The sequence below is a fragment of the Bufo gargarizans genome, chromosome 6 (genome assembly GCF_014858855.1).
Source record: "Bufo gargarizans isolate SCDJY-AF-19 chromosome 6, ASM1485885v1, whole genome shotgun sequence".
NCBI lineage: Eukaryota > Metazoa > Chordata > Amphibia > Anura > Bufonidae > Bufo > Bufo gargarizans.
In genome coordinates, this window is record NC_058085.1 from 344,901,251 (window position 1) to 344,923,244 (window position 21,994).

Sequence of the window (21,994 nt, forward strand, 5' to 3'; positions counted from 1 at the left end):
TTAAAGTTATTAATGCAGACGGATCCGTACTGAACGGAGCCTCCGTCTGCATTAATATGATCGGATCCGTTCAGAACGGATCCGATCAAGCGCAAGTGTGAAAGTAGCCTAACATGGGTAATCCTCATTGACTGAACCCCCCTGTAGCAATCAATCAATAATCCAGACTAATCCAGCAAGCGGCTGTCTGCCCTGAACAGATCACATATCGATGCGCTATGTCCGTACCCTAAACCTAATTTTAGAGCTCGACGTTTCGCCATATTTGTCTTATCTGTCCTTCTTCCTGACATTCCTAATCGCCGATTGTTCCCTGCATCATACCTAGGAGTGTGTTGACACTCAGCGCAGGATCGCGGCATGGAGAGGGGCGGGTCATCAGGGTGGGTATACACCGTGCCTCACACACACCCACCATCACGTGACCCGCCAGCTGCCGCTTGATCCGCCCAGCAATGGGAGGGGTTTCTCCCTATTCAAACTGCAGAGAGCGGCGGCCGTATTACGGCCACCATAGCGCCGAAGCTGTCGCCTCGCCACCTGAGGCGTACGGCACTTCTATGTTTGTTTGTCCTGTACTTGACCTAGCTCCTGATGAGCCTCTATATGACGAAACGTCGAGCTCTATAATTAGATTTAGGGTATGGACATAGCGCATACATATGTGATCTGTTCAGGGCAGACAGCTGCTTGCTGGATTAGTCTGGACTATTGATTGATTGCTACAGGGGGGGGCGTTTAGGGATCAACAATTCACCTGGGGTTCAGTCAATGAGGATTACCCATGTTAGGCTGATAGTTCCCTTCCACCTGGCAAGGCATAGTCCAAGACATGGTATACCCTTTTTGATATAGCACTACGTTAGCCTGTGAGTATATCACGTCACAGTAGTTGTTTCACAGGAGCTATATCTACGTTAGGTTACCATTTCTCACCCGCAGCATTTGCTTACAAGTTTGGTCACTAGCCGATGCAGCAAGTGCTTCCTCATCTGACGCACATAGTTATAGGTACTGGTGGGGTCTGACTGCATCTTACATATGCCCAGTGACCAAATTTTTTTTTTTTGTTTGTATGTTTATCTAGGGACCTGTACACCCTTCAATATTTTAGTGTATATCCAATACATTATGTAAGTTTTATCTTATTCACCACGTTTCTTCAAGCTGTGACTCCAACTACTCAACCACCACCAGTGAATATGTATGGCATCAATCATGGAGCCTTTGAAAGGCCGAGCAAGGAACATTTTTCATCAACCCAGTTAATAATCATATACTAAATTATTTTTAATTTTAGGTTTTGACTCTCACAACATATACAACTGAAATGATACACTTAAAAAGGGGCATTCCTCCTATCCACAGGAGGGGGACAACCATCAGATCGGTGGGGGTCCTACCACTGGGACTGCCACTGATCACAAGAACAGGGGCCCTGTGCCCTCTACAGGCCCCCTGCTGCTCCCCTGAAATGACTGGAGTGGCTGGTTGCACATGTCACATGGAGATAGCCGAGAACAGCACTCCACTATCTCCAGAACTCCCATAGAAATGTATTGAGCGGCCGATCTGGTCATTTCAGGGGAGCAGGAGGGGGCCTGCAGAGGGTATGGGGCCCCTGTTCTCGTGATTAATGGGGTTCCCAGATGTAGGATCCCCAATGATCTGACCTGTCACCACTCCTCACCTGCCTGATTTAATAGCTTCATGCATTCCACATGTAATAACAATTCTGTAGCATCTATTTTATGGCTCTATGTTGCGCCATTCCTTTATTATTTCTACTAGAAGTTATAAATGAATTGCTAGCAGTCTGCAGTAAGGCTACAAAGGGGTGGTAACCAGTTGGAGGTGTGTCCCTGCACAGTCTCGCTCTATCCAATCAGTGCTGCCATTGTCAGACTGTGCAGGGAATTTCCCCCCAAGTGGTTACCTCCCCTCTGTACCCTTACTGCAGACTGCTAGCAATTCATTCATAACTTCTAGTAGAAATAATAAAGGAATGACACAACAGAGAGCCAATGGAATAGATGTCCCAGAATTGTTATTACATGGGGAATTAATTAGGGTACTAAAACAGGCATGTCAGGAGTGGTGACAGGTCTTCCTTAGGTGGGAGACCTCTCTGTATCTCTACCTGGTCACTGGCATTGAAAATACTTCCGTTTTTTTTTTTTTTCACTTGCAGGATTTCTTTAAATACCAAGTCTAAATTAAAAGGATACAAATACACAAGCATTTGACGTGAATTGTATATGATCTGTAAAAGAAGATTTCATATCTACAACTATAATCTAGATTGTCTTTACCTGTAGGCTCTGACTCCTTGGTATTGTCTTGCTTATCGTACGTCTTGAGGAATTCTGCAAAAGCTCCATTGTTTGCCAGTAATGTTTTATATGAGCCGGTCTCAGTAATGCTGCCATTCACCAACACCACAATCTCATCAGTGTGTTTCAGAAAGCTTACACCATGAGTGACCAGGATGCGGGTCTGTGAAGAGAGGAGGAGAGATAAGCATACAAACACGCAAAATATAGAATGATGTGCCTACATCAGACTAGTACTGTCGGATCACATATAATGACCATGAAGTGATACAGCCCTTTGCACATTGGAGGTGGGTGTTATTATAATGTTGGTTGATTCTTGTGAATTGATATTTCCATTTATACACTGGTTTACATCACAGGATAGAGCTGCATTGTCTTCTGTTTACCTTGTTGTTTAGTAAACCATTGGAGCCAACCACCTTCTCGAATATGTCTTTCCCCACGTGAGCGTCAACAGCAGAGAGAGGGTCATCAAGGATGTAGATGTCCGTATTTTGATATACTGCCCGAGCCAGGCTCACCCGCTGCTTCTGTCCTACACTCAGGTTTATTCCCTATTGAATATACATAAAAAATAATAAAATAGAAAAATAAAAACATCAGCGCCCTTTATACAGCTCCCTTTATACACATGGAAAAAGTATGTCATGAAGGGAGAAACAAAATAGCAGCCACATAATAGTGCCTCATAATATCTACATACAAGTGTTATGTAATGAACACAAAACAGTGTCATAAAAAGTCAAAATATAGATATACTGCTGGATAAAACCACCATACTGTGCCTAAATACAGCCATATAGTGCGCAAACAATAGCATCATTCAGTGTCTACAAAATACTGTCATATAGTGTGTCCTTTACACAGGGGCATACACAGATCTCACAGGGCCCCATTGCAAAATTTTGTATGGTATCCCTGCCCCACCCAATTTCACAGTACGTGTCCGTCAATCCCTCCCAGGCAATGCAGAATGGAAAGCACAATGCCCCATGATTTCAGGTGAATTTATGTTTTTCTTTATTTTTTTTTTATTAAGAGGGCAACATTTTTATTAAAACGGGTAATAAAGTCTCCCTCAGTTTTACCCACATTATCTGACTTCTATCAGTAAAGTGGAACAGGTGCTTCATAAATATGAGGCTTATTCTGAATATCGTATTTCTCTGTATTCACACCAGACAGCTGGCATAAATTTACTGCTTCCCATTAGAGAGGAGCGAATCAAAGTTGACGAAGTGGAATTCGATCTGAATTTCAGGAAAAATAACGAATAACGAATTGTATTTTTTCTAAAATGACTGCTGCACATGTTAGAACGAGGAACTAAGAACTCTGGGAACGATGGTTGACCCAAAAGGCCATGCATGCAGCCAATCAGCAACCAGCCCTGTGATGTCGCAGCCCTATCAGTAGCCTCAGCTGCAGCACGCTAGACCTGCAGGGTATTATCGACAGTGAGGTCACGGTATGGGCAATCGAGGGTTACTCACTTTTCTGAGGAGAACCCTGGGCAGGACATGCGACAGTGAAAGAGAGGCAGACACTAGTTCCTCTGGGGTACACTCTGTATGTAGGGACCAGGCCTGATGGTGGATGAGGTGCCCTGGATGTTGTAGGTGTTTTGAGTGCCTTAGGTAAGGTCCCTTTAAGAATCGTGACGCCAGTGCCTGTACCGGTGGCACACCGGTTTGCAGGAGGATTATTAGAGTACACAGTTGGTAAATCAAACGTTGCTTTACTTGGTGAAACAGTCCAACTTTTACAATCAGTTGCAGTGGTGTATAACGCAGTCCTTTACAGTACAAAATGCACAGCAGATTTACTTCACAGCAGGTTTCAATCTTGCAAGATACTTGGAGGGTATACAGTTAATGCTTTGCAGTACAATGCTGCTCTATCCCCACAGCTATGCTAGCTGGCTGGATCCCAAGGACCGGATGCCTAATTGCTGGCTTAAATCCTTGGTATAAAAATCCTTCCTCCACTTGCTTAAGGTTACAAAACCTTCTTTTCCTAGCTGTCTTGTCTGCTGGATTGGAAAGGTGGCTGCAGGTTTCTCCCAGGAGGTGTTATCCTACTACTGGGGTTTCTCAACTGAGCTATCCTTAGCCTCAGGAGCTTCAGGCTGACTAGGTGACTCCTCTAGTCCCCTGGAATACACTCGGTCTCCAGGCAGGCTGTACTCCTTCTCTAGCCTCCTGGTGCAGCTAGGAACCAGGACTATCTAGCTGCATGTCAGGAGGATGCCCTCAGCATATCTTGGGCTGGTGCCTTCTCACTTCTGTCTTCACAGACTCCTGACTATGACCTAACCCCTCCCTGTCTGGGCCTGGACATTTATACTAGGGGCTCCCTATCTCCCTCTAGTGTCTGGGATGTCTAATTACACCCAACTAGGCCTGCTAAGCATTAACAGGGGAATAATACCAATGTGAAAACATACAGGAAATACATTACAATGCATGGATAAATATCACGTTACCCAATTGACCCTTGTGTAGTGCCCACCCCTACCTAGAGGGACACTACACAGCCATCTTGGATTAAGCCATTTATGTACTTAGTGCAGGAAGAGACGTGACGGTCGCTAGGGACAGTGCTAGGAAAGACTTTATCTTGGGCTGGTGCCTTCTCACTTCTGTCTTCACAGACTCCTGACTATGACCTAACCCCTCCCTGTCTGGGCCTGGACATTTATACTAGGGGCTCCCTATCTCCCTCTAGTGTCTGGGATGTCTAATTACACCCAACTAGGCCTGCTAAGCATTAACAGGGGAATAATACCAATGTGAAAACATACAGGAAATACATTACAATGCATGGATAAATATCACGTTACCCAATTGACCCTTGTGTAGTGCCCACCCCTACCTAGAGGGACACTACACAGCCATCTTGGATTAAGCCATTTATGTACTTAGTGCAGGAAGAGACGTGACGGTCGCTAGGGACAGTGCTAGGAAAGACTTTATTGAGCAAAAAAAAACGATTGAGCAGTTCAGGAAATGATCATTCATAGTGTAGGGAAAGGATAGGGAGGCATCATCAACACTAAGGAGAGGAGGGACCAATAGGGGAGTGTACAGCCTGGGTAATAGGAGCAATTACTATTACACCTGGTTGCACTAATTGGGGATCCAAACTGCTCTAATACTACTGCTTTCAGGTTGTTTGCACGATATGATACATCAGTAATTCCAGTAATCCTTGCTTGTTTTTGGGGTGAAAGTGCTGTCTGATAGAACCAGTTTTGGGGAGCATTTAGTTGAAAAATAACTATTTCCATTCACCTTTGCTTCTGTACGAAAAGTGCTGTCTCATACAGCCAGTTTTGGGGTGTATTTATTGCAAATATTAGGACGTCCATTCAGCCTTCTGCGGTGAGAGAGGGGGGCTTCATTATCATCATCAGGAGAAGAGTGTGGCAGCTTGCGCGCAAAGCAGCGACTGAGCCAAGGTAGTAGCGTGACAGCGAGTCAGCAGGGTGGTGTCAGTGGAAAGTCGGGAGCCAAATGTGCCCGGGGTAGGCTGCCCGCTTTGCAGGAGCCTACCTGTCCAGAAAGTAGCGGTGCAGGGGTTCACAGAGGCAGCGGTAGCAGGCAGTCGGTGCGGAGTGGTAGGGGGAAATGCAATACTCAGTGGTCTGGCAATTTTTCATCAATGAGAATGGGTGTATGGGAGAATAATCTACAGCGTTGGAGAGTCCATCACTTGTAGTTTAGACCCCCAAAAAAGAGAGAGAGCGCCAGACCTCGTTTCAAGTACAGTTACAAAGGGGTAGAGAGTACCATTAGACAGTGATGAATACTATATTACACGAAAAAGTATTATGGAGCAATAGTTTGAAATCTGGATGGTGGGTGCTGGGTAATGGACCCTAAGCATACCCTGCTCCGCACGAGAGACCGTCCGCAACCCAATAGTCGAATGACGATGTGGTTGACAAAAATGGAAACTGATATAAATTGATGGAAATTAATGTAAAGAATAAATTAAATTAAAAATGAATTATAAAAGGTAAGTATTAGACGTGAGAGATGCCCGGTACAGGACAAAATCACACTCTTAAATAACACTCACTTCACTGGGGGTAGTCACCAGGATAAGCATAAAACACCTGTGACTTGAACCCCCCCGGCCAGGATCGCATGTAGAGTCGTAGTGATGAAGGCAGCAGGAAGTCTGGTGCTTCTGTTCAATCACCTTTATTGTATAAAAATGGCTCGACGCGTTTCGGGGACAGTATATCCCCTTCTTCAGGAGCATTACAAGCTGGCCATCAGTATCCTAGGTCAAAACCCGCCCATGGGGCCAGCGGCCTCCCTTGAACCTCAGGCCTGCCAGCCAAAAACTGTTAATGTGAGACCGTCTCACTAAGAGCCTAGAAAAAGTGTGTCGGAAAATAGAGGAATAGGAAAGACCATTGTTATTGGAAGACGAAAGCCCTCTTCCTCAAAGGCTCCTCCCGCCTGCATATAAAGAGGTCTACCCCAAAGAACCCGATGGGCGACGAGTTACCGGTCTAAGAATCGCAAGCAGCCTGTCCGCCACTATTGTAAAAAATATGGATATACTGAAGCAACATGTTGGCAGTTAAACGGGCCACCCCCGAGGCTGAGGACCGCCCCTCGGGAGGTAGAACAGTAGGTCCAAAGGATTCAAGTTGTATGCCCAGATACGTAGGGACTCGTCCAAAAATTTACATATGCATCAACGGGATACCTCTTGAAGCCCTGCTGGATACTGGGTCTCAGGTCACCACCATTCAATGACCCACCTTTGACAAATTCTGGGATTCAAGTCTCCTCACCCAGCCACCGGAATCCTGGCTGGATATTATTGCTAGCAACGGCAAGCCGGTGAAAGTCCATGGGTACTGGGAACCTACCCTTCAGGTGGGAGAAGCCACCTTACCACAGCAAGGTGTGATTGTGGTGCAAGCCGGAGATAAAGGGTGACACCCCAGTGATCTTAGGGACTAATGTCTTCAAAAATTGTTACTCCGAGGTGCTTGAGGCATTGAACCAATCCATACCTTCAGCTTCACCTGCTTCTAAAAGAGTCACTCAAAAGACTATCAGTGTGCTGTGTGCTCAGCAAAAATTTGCAAATGGGAAAGGAGAAATCTGTACTGCCACCGAATTCCCAGATCATCCTGTGGTGCCGTGCTGTGCTAGGGATCCAGGAGCAAGACTATCAAGCCCTAGTGGAGCCTATCCAAATTGAGAATCATCCCTTCGTGCAAGCAGCCAAGAGCCTGGTGACTGTATCTCAAGGTAAAGTGCCTGTCCGTTTGATTAATTTCGGTGATCACCCTGTTACTCTCTCTAAGCACTGCCGTGTTGCTCAGCTTTTCCAGGTATCATTCCAGGATGTTATCCGTCTGCCTGCCAGGGAGACGTTCCAAACCGCACAGAGCCCCTGCCAGCGCCTCTTCAGTATCCTGGTGGGAGGAAATTCATGTGGGGAACAAATCCACCCCGAAGGAGCAAATAGAGGGAGTCCTGAGTCTGGTGAAAGAGCACCACCAGGCCTTTAGCAAGCACTCCACGGACTACGGAGAGGTCAGTGTAATCAAACACACCATACCCACTGGCTCGCATCCTCCTATCAAGGAGAGATACAGACCCATACCACCTACTACCTATCAGTTTGTAAAAGAGATGATACAGGAAATGAAAGACTCTAATATAATCTGAGACAGTCATAGTCCCTGGGCTGCGTCCCTAGTCCTTGTTCATAAAAAGGATGGCAGTATTAGGTTCTGCGTGGACTATAGAAAAATCTATCATATCACCCACAAAGACACTTATCCGTTGCCACGCATTGAAGAGTCTTTGACTGCCCTAGGGTCATCAGCCTACTTCTCAACTCTGGACTTAACCAGTAGATACTGGCAGGTACCTATGGCCCCGGATGTCACGGATGGTGTTACAGAAAACTAGAAGACACAAATGAAGATCCGACTGACTTGATCCAAAACTAAGGAACAGGAGGGTAAGCCCTGTAAGAGCCCTAGCTCTCTCCCTTACTGCTCAGCCTATGCAAAAATCTCAATGGTAGAAAATTGCATATCCTCGTTCCTCGACTATATGCACCTGAACACCCTATAATAGTGAGGGGACACGACCACCGGCTCCCTACACTTAATACAGGGGGAGTCAGGATCACCTAGGATCAAGCCGACAGGCAAACAGAAATAACGAAAACAGACTTATCTTGTGGATGCAGTAGTAACAGCTTCTAGCATCAGCACACTCCAGGAAGTTGTATAAACCGCAAAGTGATGCAGTATGGGAAGGGTTTTAAAGGGATGCAATCAGTGAAACTACATGACAGCTGAGAGAGGCTAACAAGATGAGAAAACGAAAGCAAAACAAAAGGAACCTCAAGCAGGAGGTTCTGAAGCACATCTGTCAGAGCTTCTCAGATGTCTGGTGGTGACAGTACCCCTCCTTCTACGAGTGGACTCCGGACACTCAGAGCCCACCTTCTCAGGATGGGACCTATGGAAAGCCCTAATGAGACGAGTGGCCTTAATGTCCGTCACTGGGATCCACATCCTCTCCTCAGGACCATAACCCTCCCAATGAACAAGGTACTGGAGAGAACCGCGTACAACACGAGAATCCACAATCCTAGAGACCTGAAATTCATTATTACCATCAACCACAATCGGAGGAAGAGGCAAAGACGAGGGTACAATGGGTTGGACATAAGGTTTTAATAAGGACTTATGAAAAACATTATGGATCTTCCAAGTCTGAGGAAGATCAAGACTGTAGGCAACAGGATTGATGACGGACAAGATTTTGTAAGGCCCAATAAACTTAGGACCTAACTTCCAGGAGGGAACCTTCAATTTGATATTCTTAGTAGACAACCACACCAGATCACCAACATTCAGGTCCGGACCAGGCACACGTCTCTTATCCGCCACACACTTATATCTCTCACTCATGCTCTTTAGATTATCCTAAATCTTTTGCCAAATAGATGACAAAGACGAGGAGAATCTGTCCTCATTAGGTAAACCAGAAGACCCCTCTCCAGAGAATGCCCCAAACTGCGGATGAAACCCATATGCACCAAAAAATGGTGACTTATCAGAGGACTCCTGACGACGGTTATTTAAAGCAAACTCAGCAAGGGACAAAAAAGAACACCAATCCTCCTGATTCTCCGCCACAAAACAGTGCAGATATGTCTCCAGATTCTGATTGACGCGCTCTGTCTGGCCAATCAACTGCGTGTGGAAAGCAGAAGAGAATGACAACCGAACCCCCAAGCGAGAACAGAAAGCCTTCCAGAATCTGGAAACAAACTGCGTGCCCCTATCAGAGACAATGTCTGAAGGAATACCATGCAATTTGACAATGTGATCAATAAATGCCTGCGCCAGCGTCTTAACATTGGGCAACCCAGGAAAAGGAATGAAATGCGCCATTTTGCTAAAACGGTCCACCACCACCAGAATCACAGTCTTCCCCGAGGAACGAGGCATGTCCGTAATGAGTCCATGGACAGATGTGTCCAAGGACGGGAAGGAATGGGTAACAGAAGAAGAGGACCTAATGGCCGTGAATGAGGGACTTTGGCATGAGCGCAGGTCTCGCACGCTGCCACAAAACCCTCAACCGACTTACGAAGCGCCAGCCACCAGAATCTCCGGGCGATGAGATCCACTGTGGCTCTACCCCCCGGGTGCTTAGCAAGGACAGTATCGTGGTGCTCCTTAAAAACCTTGTGTCTTAAAGCGAGAGGCACAAACAACCTTTCAGGAGGACAAAGATCAGGAGCCTCTGCCTGGGCTGCCTGAACCTCTGCCTCCAATTCAGGATAAAGAGCAGAGACCACCACACCTTCAGCCAAAATGGGACCCGGGTCTTCAAAATTCCCACCTCCCGGAAAACAACGTGACAGGGCATCCGCCTTCACATTCTTAACCCCAGGGCGGAACGTGACAACAAAATTAAACCTTGAAAAGAACAAAGACCACCTGGCCTGTCTCGGGTTCAGACGCTTGGCTGACTCCAAGTAGGCCAGATTCTTATGGTCGGTAAACACGGTAATAGGGTGTCTGGCTCCCTCTAGCCAATGGCGCCATTCCTCAAAAGCTAACTTTATGGCCAACAACTCCCTATCTCCCACATCGTAATTTCTCTCTGCGGAGGAGAGTTTCTTCGAGAAAAAGGCACACGGTCGCCATTTGGCAGGAGAGGGACCCTGAGACAAGACCGCACCCACACCCACCTCAGAAGCGTCCACCTCAACTATGAAGGGCAGAGAGATATCAGGTTGTACCAAGATCGGAGCGGAAGCAAAACTCTCCTTGATACTAGAAAAGGCCTTACGCGCCTCTACCGACCAGGAGGAAAAATCTACCCCCTTTCTAGTCATATCAGTGAGTGGTTTAACAAAAGAGGAATAATTCAAAATAAACTTCCTGTAATAATTGGCAAAACCCCCAAAACGCATCAGCGCCTTCTGATTCTCAGGAAGCTCCCACTCAAGCACAGTGCAGACCTTCTCGTGGTCCATGCGAAAACCAGAAGCGGAGAGAAGACACCCCAGAAATTGAATTTCTGGAACCACAAACACACATTTTTCCAGTTTAGCATACAATTTATTCTCCCGCAGGATCAGCAAGACCTGATGTAGGTGGTCCTTATGAGTTTTGAAAACAGGAGAAAAAAATCAAAATGTCATCTAGATACACTAATACAAATTTCCCCATTAAATTATAAAAAATGTTCACAAAATGCTGAAATACGGCTGGAGAATTCATCAAACCAAAAGGCATAACCAAATTCTCAAAATGGCCCTCAGGGGTATTCAAGGCCGTCTTCCATTAGTCTCCTTCTCTGACCCTGACCAGGTTGTATGCCCCTCTTAAATCCAACTTGGAAAAAACTGGTCTGGGATCAGAGGAAGCGGATAAGGGTCACGAATTGTGATATTGTTCAGCTCCCTGAAATCCAGACATGGTCTTAAAGAACCATCTTTTTTCTTAACAAAGAAAAAAACAGCGGCGACAGGTGACTTCGAGGGTCGTATGTGCCCCTTTCTCAGACTCTCAGATATATAAGCACGCATAGCGACCCTTTCAGGTTGGGAGAGATTGTATAAAAGAGATTTAGGCAGCTTGGCGCCTGGGGTGAGATTAATAGGGTAATCGTACTCCCTGTGAGGGGGCAAGTCCTGAACACCACTCTCAGAAAACACATCTGAAAATTCAGAGAAAAAAGATGGTACAGTCTTAGTAGAAACCTCAGAAACAGATATCGTGCGGCAATTCTCTCTGCAAAAGTCACTCCAACCATTTATTTGCCTTGCTTGCCAATCAATGTTGAGGTTATGTTTAGTGAGCCAGGGTAGCCCCAACACTAGATGAGTAGGCAACCCGCTTAGGATGAAACATGACACATCCTCAACATGAGTATCACTCACAATCAAACGGATATTGTGAACTATGCCCTTTAACGATTTCTGAGAAAGTGGAACGGAATCAATAGCACAAACAGGTATATCCTTTCCCAAAGTGCATACCTGGAAACCATGAGTTATACCAAATTGATTATCAATGAGATTGACAGCTGCTCCACTATCTACAAAAATCTCACAAAAAATGTTCTTGCTCTCTAGCGCCACCCTGGCAGGTAGGACAAAACGGGACTACAAGCAAACGGAAAACCTTCAATTTCCGCATCAACCTTGCCAATAGTAACAGATGGAATGTCTTTAGAGGATTTTTTTCTTTTTGTTTCTTTATTACTCTAAAAAAACCTGCCTGAATCTCCTAGAGGGACAAACATTTGCCAAATGATTTATACCTCCACAACAGAAACAAACCTTCCTATGAGAGCTGAATCCTCTATTGTCAGAGGCAAGCAAACCCAGCTGCATGGGCTCCTGCTCAGGGGGGATTGAGAGCGACTGAGACCCCTGTGCACTGAATGAGACCGCCGCACTGTCCTTGGACTGAGTATGACAGGAAGGAGTGATCTCTCCTCTCTCTCTAAGACGCCTGTCAATACGAACGGCCCGAGACATGGCAGAGTCCAAGGAGGTAGGTCTCTCATGAAAGGCAAATGCATCTTTCAATCCCTCTGAAAGACCATGGCAAAATTGACTTTGGAGTGCAGAATCATTCCAACCAGTATCAGCTGCCCATCTCGAAATTCTGAACAGTATATCTCTGCGGACTGTTTACCCTGGCATAAAAGACGTAGTCTAGACTCAGCCAGAGCAATACGATCCAGATCATCATATATCTGACCAAGGGCTAAAAAATATTCATCCACTGAACAGAGGGGCCGTGCCCCCACCGGCAGCGAAAAGGCCCAGGACTGAGCGTTATCCCTGAGCAGCGAGATGATGATCCCCACCCTCTGCTTCTCATTACCAGAGGAATGGGGAAGTAGGCGAAAATGGAGTTTGCAAGCCTCTCTAAAACGAACAAAATTCTCACTACCCCCGGAGAACGTATCCGGAAGCGAGATTTTAGGCTCAGAACAAATTCCATGAACGCAAGCAGAAACGGTCACCTCAAACTGAGAGACAGTTTTCCGGAGATCTGCTACCTCCAGTGAAAGACCCTGCATGCGGTCAATCAAGGTTGAAACCGGATTCATGCTTAAGACGGTTTTGGCGGTTTATAATGTCACGGATGGTGTTACAGAAAACTAGAAGACACAAATGAAGATCCGACTGACTTGATCCAAAACTAAGGAACAGGAGGGTAAGCCCTGTAAGAGCCCTAGCTCTCTCCCTTACTGCTCAGCCTATGCAAAAATCTCAATGGTAGAAAATTGCATATCCTTGTTCCTCGACTGTATGCACCTGAACACCCTATAATAGTGAGGGGACACGACCACCGGCTCCCTACACTTAATACCGAGGGAGTCAGGGTCACCTAGGATCAAGCCGACAGGCAAACAGAAATAAAGAAAACAGACTTATCTTGTGGATGCAGTAGTAACAGCTTCTAGCATCAGCACACTCCAGGAAGTTGTATAAACCGCAAAGTGATGCAGTATGGGAAGGGTTTTAAAGGGATGCAATCAGTGCAACTACATGACAGCTGAGAGAGGCTAGTGAGATGAGAAAACGAAAGCAAAACAAAAAGGAACCTCAAGCAGGAGGTTCTGAAGCACATCTGTCAGAGCTTCTCAGATGTCTGGTGGTGACACCGGAAGACCGGGAAAAGACTGCTTTCACTACGCCTATGGGCCTGTTTGAATTTAATTACATGCCTTTCGGACTGTGTAATGCTCCAGGGACGTTCCAGCGGTTAATGGAGCGTTGTTTAGGCCATAAGAACTTTGAGATTGTACTGCTATACTTGGATGACGTCATTATACAGGGAGTGCAGAATTATTAGGCAAGTTGTATTTTTGAGGATTAATTTTATTATTGAACAACAACCATGTTCTCAATGAACCCAAAAAACTAATTAATATCACAGCTGAATATTTTTGGAAGTAGTTTTTAGTTTGTTTTTAGTTTTAGCTATTTTAGGGGGATATCTGTGTGTGCAGGTGACTATTACTGTACATAATTATTAGGCAACTTAACAAAAAACTAATATATACCCATTTCAATGATTTATTTTTACCAGTGAAACCAATATAACATCTCAACATTCACAAATATACATTTCTGACATTCAAAAACAAAACAAAAACAAATCAGTGACCAATATAGCCACCTTTCTTTGCAAGGACACTCAAAAGCCTGCCATCCATGGATTCTGTCAGTGTTTTGATCTGTTCACCATCAACATTGCGTGCAGCAGCAACCACAGCCTCCCAGACACTGTTCAGAGAGGTGTACTGTTTTCCCTCCTTGTAAATCTCACATTTGATGATGGACCACAGGTTCTCAATGGGGTTTAGATCAGGTGAACAAGGAGGCCATGTCATTAGATTTTCTTCTTTTATACCCTTTCTTGCCAGCCACGTTGTGGAGTACTTGGACGTGTGTGATGGAGCATTGTCCTGCATGAAAATCATGTTTTTCTTACCTTGCAGACTTCTTCCTGTACCACTGCTTGAAGAAGGTGTCTTCCAGAAACTGGCAGTAGGACTGGGAGTTGAGCTTGACTCCATCCTCAACCCAAAAAGGCCCCACAAGCTCATCTTTGATGATACCAGCCCAAACCAGTACTCCACCTCCACCTTGCTGGTGTCTGAGTCGGACTGGAGCTCTCTGCCCTTTACCAATCCAGCCATCTGGCCCATCAAGACTCACTCTCATTTCATCAGTCCATAAAACCTTAGAAAAATCAGTCTTGAGATATTTCTTGGCCCAGTCTTGACGTTTCAGCTTGTGTGTCTTGTTCAGTGGTGGTCGTCTTTCAGCCTTTCTTACCTTGGCCATGTCTCTGAGTATTGCACACCTTGTGCTTTTGGGCACTCCAGTGATGTTGCAGCTCTGAAATATGGCCAAACTGGTGGCAAGTGGCATCTTGGCAGCTGCACGCTTGACTTTTCTCAGTTCATGGGCAGTTATTTTGCGCCTTGGTTTTTCCACATGCTTCTTGCGACCCTGTTGACTATTTTGAATGAAACGCTTGATTGTTCGATGATCACGCTTCAGAAGCTTTGCAATTTTAAGAGTGCTGCATCCCTCTGCAAGATATCTCACTATTTTTGACTTTTCTGAGCCTGTCAAGTCCTTCTTTTGACCCATTTTGCCAAAGGAAAGGAAGTTGCCTAATAATTATGCACACCTGATATAGGGTGTTGATGTCATTAGACCACACCCCTTCTCATTACAGAGATGCACATCACCTAATATGCTTAATTGGTAGTAGGCTTTCGAGCCTATACAGCTTGGAGTAAGACAACATGCATAAAGAGGATGATGTGGTCAAAATACTAATTTGCCTAATAATTCTGCATGTAGTGTATACTCCAAGACATATGAGGATCATTTAAAACATCTGGCTGAAGTGTTCCAAGTCCTCGTTAAATATGGCCTTAAAATCAAGCCGTCCAAGTGCCATCTGCTGAAACTAGCAGTTAAGTACCTAGGGCACGTTGTTAGTGCAGAAGGAGTCCAGCCTGATCCTGATAAACTTGCTGCTGTCCGTAATTGGCCTACTCCTACCACCGTGAAAGAGGTGAGAAGTTTCCTCAGCTTTGCAGGATATTACAGATGCTTCATCCCGCATTTTGCACAGATTGCGGATCCGATCCAGGAACTCCTAAGGGGGCATCCCAAAAAGAGTCCAAAGACTCCTATCCATGTCGAATGGAATGAAGAATGGGAGATTGCCTTCCAGCTCCTAAAGAAGAAGCTGACTGAACCCCCTGTCCTGGGTTACCCGGATTATCAGAAGCCGTTCCACCTCTATACGGATGCCAGTAAAAGAGGCCTGGGAGCCTCAGGTGCAAGACAACAAAGAGAGGGTGATTTCCTATGCCAGCAGATCACTGAGGGGAGCTGAGAAAAACAGAATTATAGTTCTTTCAAGCTGGAGTTCCTTGCTCTAGTGTGGGCTGTAACTGAAAAGTTCAAGGACTACCTTGCTGCCACCCCGTTTGTCGCCTTCACGGACAACAATCCCCTGGCACATTTGAATACAGCCAAGTTAGGGGCCCTGGAGCAAAGATGGGCCTCCCGCCTTGCCAACTATGACTTCACTGTGAAATACAGAGCAGGCCGCTCAAATGATAATGCTGATGCCCTGTCTCGGCTTCCCACTACAGAAGCACCAGATGAACCAAAGGATGCCTGGGAAGAAGTGGAAATGCCGGCGTTTTATAATAAGTTCGCTCAGCAAGATAATGTTCACACTGAACACAACTCAGCTGCTGATCCCTCTCCACCAAATAATCCTGAATCCAGAGGCGAACAAGAAAGGTGGATTAAGCTCCAGTCAGAAAGTAGAGTCCTCGGTGAACTGCTCGACTTCCTTACCATCGGAAGAACTCCTGAAAGAGTCCGCAGGAAGAGTGCAGACCCAGAACTATTGAAATTGTGGAGACATCGCCATCTTCCTTCAAAAAGGCCTGTTGCTAAGAAGGAGCCTGGATCCAGTGTCCTGCGATAGGGTGTACCAGATCCTAATACCCCATCGAGATGCCAGTCTGGTGTTGGAGATGTATCATAACCAGTCCGGACACTTCGGCGTACAGAAAACTGAGGCCACCATTCGCAGAAGGTTCTATTGGATTGGGATGAGAGAAGACACTGACAAATGGTGCCGGAATGTACTGCCTGTGCCGTCGGGAGAAGTGAACGCCATGACCAAAGAGCTCCTCTCCATCCTATTGTGAGTAAAACTCCTCTGGAGCTTGTTGCCATTGATCATGTGAAGTTGGAGCCAAGTCGCTCAGGTTATACTTATGCCATGACCATTATTGATCACTTCACTAAGTTTGTTGTAGCAGTGCCTGTGAAGGACCTGACAGCCAAGACTGCGTCAGAAGCATTCTGGAAGCATTTCCTCCTGCCCTATGGCTGTCCAGAGAAAATCCTCACCGACCAGGGGTCTGCGTTTGAATCACAGTTGTTCCAGGAGATGTGCCTGCTACATAATTGCCAGAAGGTCCGGACCACAGCCTATCATCCGCAAGGTAACGGACTCTGTGAAAAGATGAATCAAACTCTCATTGAAATGCTGAGGGCAGTACCCCCTGAGACAAGGGGTAATTGGCATACTCTGCTGCCACAACTTATGTATACATATAACATTACAATTCACTGCCTGCCGACCATTCCCTGTATGTACAAGTGCCTGATGTCATCAACCCCCTACCAAAGACTGATTGGGTGGTGGAGCATCAAAGACGTCTCCTTAATGCCAAGGAGATTGTTCAGGAGTGCATGGAAAGTGCCCGAAAGCGACAGCAGCGAGACTATGACCTGGCTGCTCATGCGGAACCTCTAGCTGTAGGAGACATGGTGTGGTTGAAGAATAACCACCGAACCAGTAAACTGGACAGTAAGTGGGAAAGGACTCCCTATGTTATAACTACTATTCCTAATGCTGAGGCCCACATTTATCAGATTTCCAGGGAAGGTAAAGGCTCCCAAATTGTACACAGAAATCGTTTTAAAACCCTGCGTGGAAGAAGAAGCTGCAGCAGGAGACATTGAGCCAGAGTCTCCTGAGCTCGAGTTGTCAGCCCAAACTGTTGATCCTAGGCAGGCTTTTGAGAACCTGATACATGACAAAGAGCCACTTCATTGGTTCCTCACACCCTGGTTGAACTTGGTGGTACCGGCTCCAGTTCCTGCTAGTCCTCAACCCCAGGATGACCGGTCCCAGGGTGTACTTGAAAGAGCTCCAGAGCCTGTGGATTCCTCTGGCCCCCCTGAACCAAGGCAGGAAGAACCTCTGCCAGTAAGAAGGTCCACGCGGCATACTAAGGGGCACCCACCTGTGAAATTTGGGGACTACATTGTTGACCAGAGTAGCCCCTCCTAGGAAACCCCTGTTTAACTGTCTACAAGACCCGGGTACGGACTCATTTTGTTCTTTTGAGCCTCCAAGAACTTGTTATTGTTTCAATTTTCATTATTATGGACTATCCTGGTTATTCCTGATACGCTGTGCCAGGTCAGCGCACCTGTTCCCTGTTCTATCCTGTATGAAGAGAACGACGCCCCTTGTCACCGTACCTGTTCCTTGGCCCCCTATGTTGCGCCGAGGACGGGCAACCTCAAAGCAGCGGGGTATGTAGTAGCCCACTAGGTAAATGTGGGCACTACACATGGGTCAATATGGCCACGTTATTGTCCACCTCCTGTGGAACATGGTCATTGTATTTTATATGATGTTTTATGTGATTTGTTCCTGTTATCTGTGTATCAGGCCTGTTATCATTCTTACCATAAATTGGTGTGCCACCGTTACCGGCACTGGCGTCACGAATTTAAAGGGATCTTGCCACCGGCACATTAAACAAACCTGCAACATCCAGGGCACCTCACCTACCATCAGGCCTGGTCCCTATACACAGAGAGTGCCCCAGATGACCCCTGTGCCAGCCTCTCCATCACTGCTGTACATCTGCCCAGGGTATATAAAAGACTGAGTACTATAACCACCCTCGGTTAGTAACTACCCCTGTGACCTCACCATTCACCTCACCCTGCAGGGCTGCGTACTGCACCACTACCAGCACCAGTCTGGCCTGCCCTGCTCTCCTGGTTCCCTGCTTACTGGAGATGACATTCTCCTGACTGGCAGAGGAAGGGTCCGGCTGCAGCAGTGCTGTCCCTGAACCGACATCCTCCTCATCTGCCAACTGTGCAAACTTGTTAGGGTGTGACAGATCAGGGCTAGCCTCCCTGGCACTCTTCCCTCTACCCCGCTTTCTAACTGTTAACCAGCTACGTAGCTACCTCACTTTCCTCAGCCTCCTCGCTTTCACCCTCCCCCTCATCTACCCCATAGAGTGCTTGCTCAGTGAGCAGCAAACTCTTTCCCAAATTGTCAACGCCTCTCAGTGTTGAAACTCACACGTTTAGATACTCAATTTGTGATTCCAAACGGGTAATTTGCTCTCATTTTGAACAAATATATGCACCCTTAAACGGCTGTCCCAGGACTGCATACATCAGACAAGATGTGCACTGGACTGTGCTATCAATTATGGAACACATACTAAATGGGGATTACGCAAGAAAGAGAAAAATACTATATAGTGCAATAATAATACACTAATGTAATGTGGTCCCCCACTAAAATCCCTGAATCTGAAGTCACTTAATCTAAAGTTGCACACTTATACAAGCACACACTTAAATCAAACACGCAACGCGCACACTCGCATTATATTTCTGATTATATAAATGGAGCTCTCAAAACCAGCCTTTTTTGCTCCCTCTGGATTCACTCCCTTCTTGCTTGTGGGCCAATGAGAAGACTGTAATGTCTTTGTCTGAGCTTAGCAATATTCCTAGCAACAAATAGGAAAGTTGCCTACCCTTAGTATATAAGTACCCCCCTAGCAGCTATTTTCTGTAGTTTTATGGAGTTCTGAGAGAGACAGAAGTGTCATTGCTGTGCTCTGTGCTTACTGTTTAATTACATTAGATAGCTTATATATATAATACAGATAGTTAGTGGGAGATAGTCAGTGTAGGTTAGATCCTGGTAATGCACGCGCATTACGTGAATATTACATTGCCGATTTTCACAATCAAGAAAATAATCGCGAATTCTCGAATATTCGCCCAAATATTTGCAAAATATTGCAAATTCGAATATTGCCCCTGCCGCTCATCACTAGTCAAATATAATGCTGAAATAATACTGCCCTACAGTGCCTATATAATACTTCTATATGGAATACAAAACAGTGGCCTAAACACCCAACTCATATTACTATATGGTACCAAAAGCAAGCCACCACCCATACAGTGCAGAAACAATAAAGCAAAACACTTTTTCCTAACAGGATCACCTTTTCTCCTATTTCAGACATATCCCCTCCCGGCAGCATCTGTAAATCAGGAAGCAAGGCGCAGGCTTCTAGAACCCGCTGATATCGCGCCTCATCTAGAGGTGACCCAAACAAGATGTTATCTCTCAGCGTGGCATTCTGGATCCAGGCTTGTTGAGGAACATAGGCCACAGAACCCTGAAACACAAAGTTGCACTACTAATAAGACATTATATTACCCATAATGTTATACATATCTATGTGCAGTATTTTAGACAGGAGATGGAACTCACAGAATACAGTTTTCACATTATACCTTTATGTTGATGTGTCCATAGACATGGTCCATTTCTCCAAGCATCGCAGAGACAAGTGACGATTTCCCAGAACCAACCCCACCAACTACTGCAACCAGGTTACCTTCCTTGATATTCAGGTTGACACTGCAAGAAGATAGCACATATGAACATCAGAGGTGTAGACATGTTACGAAATTGTCAAATTTACCCATACTAAGCCTAGAGGGGGAACAGCTACTTTTACTACAGCGGGCCACTTAGGAGATATTGATAGCTCATAGAGGACCTGTCCACCTTAAAAAATAGCTGTACACTTGGCAAAGCTTGAAACCTGAGCTGATATGACTACACTTAGAAGTCAAGAACCTGGTGTCCACCAACATAGAGCAATCAGTAGATGAATGTAGAAATACAGGCGATAGGTGTCACTAACCTACTACCTTGGGTTTTTATCTCTGTACCAAGTGCTGTATTATTATGCTGCTACTACTATTATTATTTTGGTTTGTGGCAACATAAAAGTGCCTCCATTACTTTGCTTCTGCTGCAATACACATCAGGGCAACATGCATTATCGCCTTACTTCTTCACTGCTGGAGATGTGCCCGGCTCCCAGGTAAAAGAGGCATCAGAAAACTGGATAGCAGCATCTGTGAATGATACGGTACGTCTTTTACATTATGAACCAAAACACTATAAAACATAGCAAATCTTAGACTCGAAAACTGTTGTACCTACAATACATGTGTAACATCCTAGAGTTATGTTACTAAACTCTTTTTCCCCGCTACTATTTGTTGGTAACATGTGCCTTGTCATCTAATGTGATTTTATTTAATATTCCTCACAAATGTGCATATTCTAGCCTGTTACATGTAATTTGCTGTAATTTCCATGTACAACTTAGACAGTTTAGCATATCTAGACTGGAATAGTACATTCCAGTTTATCTCCCCCCTCTTTTAGGAGGTGTGGAATGTTCCCACATCCTGCCTCATGGGGAGGAGAAGGAAGTTATAGTTAGTGTGAGCCAGCCACCCTGGCTAGGGGAAGGTTGTGCAAGTAGGAGCTCCCAGAAATAGGGATCCCAACCCAGGATCGTGTCTCGGCTGAGGCCAAAGATCACCATTCCCAGTTTGAGCCTTCAGCCTCAGCTGGTTGACAAGCAAGCAGCACCTCCAGCCCTCCAGGAAGAGCCATTCCCTGTGAGCTAACTGTGAGTAACTATCCAGAGACCAGGAGAAGCCAAATCCCTCCTCAGCTAGTCAGTCCCATAGACAGCAGAAGATAGACAGAGCAGAAGACATATTCCTGACATATTCTCCAGGCATATGATAGAAGCAGAAGAGTCAGTGATCCCTGCCATATATTGCCAATACCTGCTGGGACCCAAGACTATTGCTGTAACTCATATGGATTAATGCTGCCTTCAGTAAAGACAAGTTGAATTATATTTTAAGTCTGGATCTCATTCATTACTACCAAGTTCCTCAATTACTCCTACTAGCAACACACTAATTTATTGCAAGTGAGCCAGGATCCAGGAGTCCAGCCGTACCCAGGTAGGAGACACCGTTGACACTATTACTACTGCTACACAGAGACATTATACCACTCTGGCATTCCTCACCTGGTACGTGAGTTGCAACATCTTAAAGGGCCCTGAGACTGTACCCTGCGCACGCTGCAATTGGCGTCACAAACAAGAACTATAGACTATTATACACATATCCGGACCCACTGCATATTTTGGCTTCCGCGTAACTGTACCACGTTCCTGCTCATTGCACATGCAATTGCTATGTGGCTTGTGGTTCGAGGGGGGCAGAAAGCTGAGCTTCTCCTATTTCCCGACACAGGGTCACATTATTTTCCTGCAGCTGCCACTCAGGGGAGTCACAGCATAGAGATTTTTAAAGCTTTCTCTAATTTCACTAGCAGCTGTACAAATCCA

General features: G+C 45.7%; 1 protein-coding gene across 1 annotated transcript in view; it reads right to left on the bottom strand.

Annotated features, from left to right (window-relative positions):
- LOC122941131 (ATP-binding cassette sub-family C member 2-like) overlaps positions 1–21,994 on the bottom strand; it is a 252,760-nt gene that overhangs the window by 23,554 nt on the left and 207,212 nt on the right. Inside the window, exons 17-21 of the mRNA XM_044298157.1 lie at positions 20,624–20,690; positions 20,058–20,184; positions 19,763–19,939; positions 2,723–2,890; positions 2,313–2,496 (exon numbers count right to left, since the gene is read on the bottom strand). Of these exons, the coding sequence (XP_044154092.1) occupies positions 2,313–2,496; positions 2,723–2,890; positions 19,763–19,939; positions 20,058–20,184; positions 20,624–20,690 (723 nt within the window). The remainder of the gene's footprint in view (positions 1–2,312; positions 2,497–2,722; positions 2,891–19,762; positions 19,940–20,057; positions 20,185–20,623; positions 20,691–21,994) is intronic.